Genomic DNA, 8,261 nt, shown 5'->3' with positions numbered 1-8,261 from the left:
AAGGGGAGGCTTTGGAAATTGTTAAGAAATCCCAGTTAACCAACGAGGGGTTTGAAATCGCGTGGAGTAACCTAAAGGATAGATATGAAAATAAGAGAATCCTGGTAAATAGTCAGTTGAAAATTCTTTTTAACTTGCTTCCCGTGAAATCTGAGTCTGCTCAGGATATAAAAAGACTTCAGAGAGAAATAAATAATTGTATTACCTCATTGAAACTACATGATATATGCATTGAAAGTTGGGATCCCATATTTGTTTTCTTGTGCTCAACTAGGCTTCCAGTGACTACTTTATCCTTGTGAGAGCAGACTATAAAGGATAAGACTGAGATATCTAAATGGAAGGATCTGGATTATTTTTTGACTGCCCGGTTCCAATCGTTGGAAACGGTTTTTGATTTTACACATACCGGAGCGGTAGAGGCGTCCGGGAGATCGGATATTGCTGCGTCTAACAAGAAGGTAAAGACGTACCAAACGAATTCTCAGAAAATTGTGTGCTATGCGTGCTCTCAGGATCACTATTTAAAGTATTGTGATAAATTTTTGAGAATGACTCCCGAGGAACGTTTTGCAGTAGTTAAAAGGAATAATCTTTGTTTGAATTGCTTTAGTAATAACCATAGACTGCATCAATGCACGAGCAAGTATAGTTGTGGGAAATGTAATTCCAGGCATAATTCCCTACTACATCGTGATGTGCGGGTGTCTTTGAGTACGGCGACGACTGATACTGGGCCCAACAATCCATCGACAAGTCAAGGCTTGATACGGGATACAACCATTTGTGAACAGGAGGTTCAAAACTGTTTCGCGAAGTCTACGAAATTGGTGTTGCTTGGCACGGCTATGGTGAATATTAGAGCAAACGGTATTATTTTTACTGCTAGAGCTTTACTCGACCCTGGATCTCAGGCCTCCTTCATATCGGAGAGATTACGGAGACGCATAGGATTACAAACGACAAGGGTGAATGCCAGAATTTCGGGTTTAAATAACGCTTTGGCCGGATCCACTGAGAAACAATGTTCCTTTATATTATCTTCAGTAGGAGGAGACAATTTCGAAGTTGAAGTATCTGCTCTAGTACTTCTTCAACTCACTGGAAAGCTTCCGAGTTCATCAATTTCTATACCTGAATCATTTTCTCTAGGAGACATGCCGCTTGCAGATCCTCTTTTTGGGAAGAGCGATCAAGTAGATATTTTGATCGGAGCTGATTTTTATCCACAAATCCTTTTGGATGGAGTTCAACGAAATGTTCTGGGTTCTCTTGTTGCCCAGGAGACTATATTTTGATGGGTGCTCACTGGACAAATCGATAATCAGAGAAATTCTTTTACAACACTTGTGTCTTTCTATACTGAAACTGCTTTGAATGAGCAATTGGAGAGGTTTTGGAAATTGGAGGAACCTCCATGTGTTAATAAAATGACACCGGAGGAAGAATATTGTGAAGAATTGTACAGAAGAACTACCAGACGATCCCCGAATGGTCGATTTATAGTTGGTCTCCCGTTTAGACCTCAATATATAGAAGGTAAAGGTTTGGGGTTATCACGTACAAAGGCTGTTAGACAATTTTTGCGAAATGAGGCCTCATTGCTAAGGAAACCGGATATGAAACCAATGTATGATGCAGTGATTGAGGAGTACAAGTCTTTGGGACATATGGGTTAGATAGGTCGACTGAAGGAGGTTCGGAGTTTTATTTGCCTCATCATGCGGTGATAAAACCGGAAAGAATATCAACGAAGTTGAGGGTTGTGTTTAACGCCTCATGCCCCACCTCAAGTGGATTGAGCCTCAATGATACTTTATATCCCGGACCAGTTTTGCAAAATGATCTTATGTTATTGATTATTAGGTGGAGGTTTTATCGTTACGTATTTAACGGGGACATTGAGAAAATGTATCGTCAAATTCTTTTGGACGATAGGCATACAAAATTCCAACGAATTGTATTTCGTACAGATCCTAGAGCTGATGTGCAGGATTTTGAAATGAAAACGGTTACTTTTGGCGTAAATTGTGCACCGTTTCTGGCGATAAGAACTCTATTGCAGCTGGCTTCAGAGATAGAGAAGGAATTGCCTTTGGCAGCAAAAATATTAAGACACATGATGTATGTCGACGACGCTCTTGCCGGGGCACATGAGGTTTCTTTAGCTATAAAGGCTCGAGATCAATTAATATCCGCTCTATCGTCGGCTGGATTTTCTATGAGGAAATGGACCTCAAATGATGAGCGAATATTACAAGGTTTACCAAAGGAGCACCTTCTGGCAGAGAATTTTTTGGAAATTGATGCTGAGAGCAAAGCTAAGACGCTAGGAATACGATGGAATGCCAAAAGTGATAACTTTTATTTTTCCGTTAACCCCATTCTTCGGAAGGCGAATTTTACAAAACGAGAGGTTTTGTCCATTATTGCTGCTTTATTCGATCCAGCCGGCTGGTTAGGGCCTGTTATTGTTGTAGCAAAGATGTTGATGCAGCAAATATGGAATGATAAAACTGGATGGGACGAAAATTTAACTGATTCAAGTAGCATTCGATGGAATCAGTTCATAAGTGATTATGACAGTTTAAATGCCGTTAAATTGGAACGCTGGATTGGATTTGAACCATGTTGTAATTTTGAAATTCACGGATTTTCAGATGCGTCTGAAAGAGCTTACGGGGCATGTGTGTATGCAAGAATAGAATCGAATGGAGTTATTCGGACAAATTTATTGTTTGCAAAATCTAGGGTTGCCCCTTTGAAGACTGTTTCATTGCCGAGACTAGAACTGTGTGGGGCACTTTTGTTAGCAGAATTAATGGGGGCTTTACGAACAGATTTGAGTTTAGACAATAAAGATACGAAGTATTTTTGTTGGTGCGATTCTACAATAGTGCTGGCTTGGCTTCAAAAACCCCCTTCAGCTTGGGGCACGTTTGTTTCCAACAGAGTTTCAAAAATTTTAGATCTCGTCGGCAGGGACTGTTGGAGACACGTGAGATCTGATCTTAATCCTGCTGATATTATCAGCAGAGGTATCCGATCACAAGAGTTAATTGATAATACTTTGTGGTGGCAAGGGCCCCCTTGGATGAGGTGCGTATCGAATAATTGGACCGAATCTCACAAGGAATTTAATACTGAAGGAGAAACTCGTCGAATGAAGTCGTTTTTCGTTTACATAAAGGATTTTGAGGATGTGCTTCTAAGATTTTCTTCCTATTCTAGAGCGTTAAGAGTCATGGCATATGTTTATCCGTTTATTGGATTTTTAAGGAAAAATACAATCCCGATTATATCATCTCGAGTTTCGTTCTCTGAGTTACAAAACGTAAAGAGAAAACTTGTGATTGTTACCCAAAAGGCATATTTTTCTGAAGAATATTGTCAGTTAGCCAATGGTCGACCTATACATAGAAATAGCAACATACTTAATTTACATCCCTTCATTGATGAAGAAGGCTTAATGCGTATCGGAGGTAGATTGTCCAACGCAAATGTTTTGTCCTATAACGAAAAACATCCAATCATATTACCATATAATTGCAAATTTTCACAGCTCTTGGCATATTTTATTCATGAGATTACATTGCATGGAGGAATTCAATTAATGTTGCGGGTTCTTAGGTCAGAATTTTGGATACCTAGGTCAAAAAACATGATCAAATATGTTATAGGACAAGATATGCAATATTTGCGCAAAGAAATCCAGGGAGCAGATCATGTCATCCTTACCAATAGCGAGAACACTTCTGGATAGACCTTTTACACGTACAGGTGTTGACTTCGCTGGCCCATATGATATTAAAAACTATACGGGTAGAGCATGCTTGATTACGAAAGGATACGTATCTATTTTTGTTTGTTTCGCTACGAAGGCGATCCATTTGGAAGCGGTGAGCGATCTCTCTACCATTACGTTTTTGGCAGCCTTTGCCAGATTTGTTTCTCGGCGGGGTTGTCCAAAGGACATGTACTCCGATAATGGTACAAATTTCGTCGGGGCTTCCCGAGTTTTTAGAGCAGAGTTTCGTAATTTTCTTCGAGATATTAGTTCAGAAGTTGTTCATTTGTATGTGAATAATGGTGTTAACTGGCATTTCAATCCAGTGGCGGCCCCTCACATGGGAGGACTATGGGAGGCCGGAGTAAAGTCTTTCAAGCATCATTTTAAGAGAGTAGCATTTAATTTGAAGTACACTTTTGAAGAGTTTTCTACACTTTTGGCTCGGGTCGAATCATGTTTGAATTCACGACCATTTTGTCCGTTATCAGAGGACGTTTCTTGTATTGATGTGCTGACGCCGGGCCATTTTTTGATTGGTGGTCCTCTTTTATCACCACCAGAACCTCAGATCCTTGATGCTCCAATTTCTATCGTTCATCGATGGCAAAGGGTAAAGGCTATTAATCAGAATTTCTGTTTGCGTTGGAAAGAGGAGTATTTGAAGGAGATAATTAAAAGAAACAAATGGAAGACAGATGAGTTGAATTTGAAAATTAACGACATGGTTGTTGTTCGTGAAGAAAATTTACCCCCAAATGAGTGGAGATTGGGTCGAATAACGAAGGTTTTTCCTGGCGCGGATGGAAAGGTCAGGGTTGCTGAGATCCGGACAGCACGCGGTCAAATAGTGAGACCAATTGTGAAACTTGTTTTCCTTCCCGTGGATTAAATCAAGAGGAAATAAAACAAAAAAATACCTTGTTTTAATTTTGAACTTTGTCTCCTATTTTTTTATCTAGCATCATGGTTAAAGCAAAGAAATATTATCCTGAAAATCGTGGAAACAAACAAAGAATTGTATGTCGTGTCTGTTTGAAGGATCATCCTCTTCGATTTTGTCAAAAGTTCCTTGCCATGGACTATTATGAACGGATGCGAATAGTTTCTATATATAAGCATTGCGCTGGGTGTTTGGCTCATGATCACACATGGCGTACTTGCAAAAGTGAGGGAAGATGCAAGAAGTGTGGCGATATGCACCATACTCTACTCCATAAGCCGGGACCTCGTTCGTCTGGCAAAGTTGTAAAGAGTGTAGTTAAAAGGCTAGGACCTAGTTCGTCCAATACCATCAGTAGCAATGGACCTAGTTCGTCCAAACCTTACTCAACAACTCGACCTAGATCGTCCACGTCCAAAAAGCGTCGTAGTTTGACAAGGCAAAGCTTGTCTAGAGATGTCGTCCCATACACTTCTGAGAAAAAAATAAGTAAAAATCGATCACAAAACCGAAGATGTGAAGATCTGGTCCCAACCTATAGCCTGCAGGAATTGATTATGCTTCGACCTACCGCGGTTGTAAACATAGTGTGTGGAGATCATTATATCCAAGAAAGAGCCATTATAGATCCAACATCTGAAAAAACCATAATAGCGGAGTCACTAGTTCGAAAAATGGGTCAGAAATTGATAACAGTCGGGAATCAACGGAAATGCTTCTTGCAACTTCGAGGATGTTACGGAATGAGCAATACTGTTGAGACTTATGCTGAGGTTCGTCAGAGGTTCGACATTTTAACTCCGAAAAAATCTGTTGACATCCGAATTGTGGATGAGTATCCCGGGCTACAGTTGGCGGATCCATTGTTTTATGCATCTGGACATGTACATTTATCGTTGGGAGGTGATGTATATGCCAAGATAATACGGAATGGGATTAGCGGGGGCACATTTGGTAAGCCACTTGCGCAATTTACAATATTTGGCTACATAATTTCTGGAACCTGTTCTCCTTAATTCAAACAGTAAGAACTTTTACAATTTTTGCTTTAACCATGATGAATGTCAGCTCCACATTAATTTTTACTTGCAGTCTGAACTACGGCCAAATGCGAGACTGAATTCTTTCTTCACCTGTATTTTATCAATTGAATTTTTGATGTTGCTAATAAATAATTTGGATTTTTGCAGAATACTGCAAGGGGGCCGGAATGTTCAGATTGAGAGAGATATGCGGCAAATTAGGAATTAACGCCATCTGTGGAAATACCTGAAATTGCTCTCTCAATTTGTTTACGTGCTGATCATTTTCCGATATGGCCACTTTACTTCATGCTTGGGATATTTTCCATTAGTTTAAGTATCTACTCGTTATTTTTAGTTGATTTTCTATGTATTATTGCTTAAGTGTTAGTTCATAAGAATACCTTCCTGGTTGAAGTCGTTTGTGAATTTATACGAAAGAAAAAAAAAATATACTAAATTTTGTGAATTTGCACCTTGAAGTTTTTCCTTCGAATAAAGAAGATTCGTGAAGTATTATATATAAAACTGTCTAATTTCTTGGCGTTTTATTTAGTCCGCGACATTAGGATTAGACTTTGGTGTTGTAACATTTTTTCTTATTGGTGAGCTTCAGCAGTGCTCCGCCGGTGTCCAAACCCAATTTTGTCTAAAATGAACAACCATAGAATGGTGACGGGGGTATAATAAGTTTGTCATTCCGAAATATCGATTTTCGACAATATAAAGTATATATATATATATATTCTTGATCAGGGAGAAATTCTAAGACGATATAAGCATGTCCGTCTGTCTGTTGTAGTCACGCTACAGCCTTCAATAATGGCGTTATCGTCCTGAAATTTAGCACAGATTCGTCTTTTGTTTGCAGCCAGGTCAAGTTCGAAGATGGGCTATATCGGTCTAAGTTTTGATATAGTCCCCATATAAACCGATCTACCGATTTGGGGTCTTGGTCTTATAAAAACTCTAGTTTTTATCCAATTTGCCTAAAATTGGAAATCTAGAGGTATTTTAGGACCACCAAAAAGTGTACCGAAAATGGTGATTATCGGCCAATGTTTTGATATAGCCCCCATACAGACCGATCTCCTGATTTTACTTCTTGGGCTCCTAGAATCCGTAGTTTTTACCCAATTTGCCTGAAATTGGAAATCTAAAGGTATTCTAGGAAAATAAAGAGATGTGCCGAAAATGGTGATTATCGGACCATGTTTTGATATAGTCCCCTCATAGACCGATCTCCCGATTTTACTTCTTGGGCTTCTAGAATCCGTAGTTTTTAACAAATTTGCCTCAAATTGGAAATCTAGAGGTATTCTAGGACCATAAAGGGGTGTGCCGAATATATTGAGTATAGGTACCCTTATAAACCGGCCCTCCGATTTGGGGTCTAGATTCTAGAACTACAATTAAATGTGCTGAATACTGTGTGTATCCTTCCAAGTTTTGGTATAGCCCACATTACACCGAACTCCCGATTTAACTCCTAGGGTTTCTAGAAATTTTAGTTTTTAACCGATTTGCCACAAATTGAAAATATACTGGCATTTTAGACCCATAACAAAGTGTATATGATTAATTTTATCGGTCCATTTGGTAAGGCCTCCATATAGACCGATTTACTTATTGAGGGTATATAAGGCGCACCGATCATGAAAATTGCTTGAAACTGAATGCAAAATTTCCAGATTTTACTTCTCGTGGTCATTTAATAATTGGCATGAAAATCCACAGATTATAGATTTAAAATCAAGGCGTTATTTCATAATTTTCTTGCACACTTACAAGAGATGTTTATGATTCCTCTAAAACTCAAACAAAAAATGGTTCTTATAAATTCAGAATTTGATCTAGTCTTCATAGATAAAATGTTTTCCCACATTTATCTGTGTGAAGCGTACTGGTTGAACTGATCTGCTTGGGAAAATATCTGTCATCAAACCCCCCTGAAATGTTCAAAGGAAACTAGTATATTTGATTCATGGTGGTGGGTATTTATGATTCGGCCCGGCCGAACTTACTACTGTATATACTTGTTTATTTTAACTACAGCAGAAGCTCTTTTAATTAATTTTTTATAACTCGCTCTTTTCATATTTTAAATAGGTAATTTTAACATAGGTTAAAAACATAGTTACCCTCCACCATGGATTGCCTAGAAATTTCTACTAAAGGGACAGGGGACAAGGTCAATCGCATTGCTTGGATTGTGGTAACACCCGCCAGTTATCTTATAACTTCTTAACATTGTTTTCTAAATTGTAAGGCAAATTAAATACCAATATATTCCAATTCAGTTCTTGACCGGTATAATTAGAGGAGTGAATAAAAAATTACTAACCGATATGAACCAGTTTTTAAACCGGATCGGATAAAATTTGTATCCCCAGGTCACTTCGGAGATCTGGTTACCGATTTATATAAGGGCTATATATAATTATTAGAGCTGTTATTCGGGATCGATTTTTATAAATCACGATACTCGGGATTTCTATATATTGAATCA

The 8,261-nt window shown here is 38.6% G+C and overlaps 3 protein-coding genes across 3 annotated transcripts; all 3 read left to right on the top strand.

Moving 5' to 3' along the window:
* Positions 1-551: 551 nt before the first annotated feature.
* Positions 552-1,298, top strand: LOC142231031 (uncharacterized). Its single transcript, XM_075301649.1, has one exon. The coding sequence runs from the start codon at positions 552-554 to the stop codon at positions 1,296-1,298; it is 747 nt and encodes a 248-aa protein (XP_075157764.1).
* A 611-nt stretch (positions 1,299-1,909) lies between these two features.
* On the top strand, positions 1,910-3,763 carry LOC142231030 (uncharacterized). Its single transcript, XM_075301648.1, has one exon. It carries the CDS (start codon positions 1,910-1,912, stop codon positions 3,761-3,763), a length of 1,854 nt encoding a protein of 617 aa, XP_075157763.1.
* Positions 3,764-3,974: 211 nt separating this feature from the next.
* LOC142231029 (uncharacterized) lies at positions 3,975-4,679 on the top strand. The gene has a single exon (XM_075301647.1). It carries the CDS (start codon positions 3,975-3,977, stop codon positions 4,677-4,679), a length of 705 nt encoding a protein of 234 aa, XP_075157762.1.
* Positions 4,680-8,261: the final 3,582 nt, after the last annotated feature.

This window comes from Haematobia irritans, chromosome 3 (genome assembly GCF_050003625.1).
Source record: "Haematobia irritans isolate KBUSLIRL chromosome 3, ASM5000362v1, whole genome shotgun sequence".
Taxonomy (NCBI): Eukaryota; Metazoa; Arthropoda; class Insecta; order Diptera; family Muscidae; genus Haematobia; species Haematobia irritans.
Note: the sequence above shows the minus strand (reverse complement) of the source record. Positions and strands in the feature narration are given on the sequence as shown.

Excerpts from the sequence above, each read along its gene's own strand:
- LOC142231031 (XM_075301649.1), top strand. The coding sequence starts at position 552 with ATGACTCCCGAGGAACGTTTTGCAGTAGTTAAAAGGAATAATCTTTGT.
- LOC142231030 (XM_075301648.1), top strand. The coding sequence starts at position 1,910 with ATGTATCGTCAAATTCTTTTGGACGATAGGCATACAAAATTCCAACGA.
- LOC142231029 (XM_075301647.1), top strand. The coding sequence starts at position 3,975 with ATGTACTCCGATAATGGTACAAATTTCGTCGGGGCTTCCCGAGTTTTT.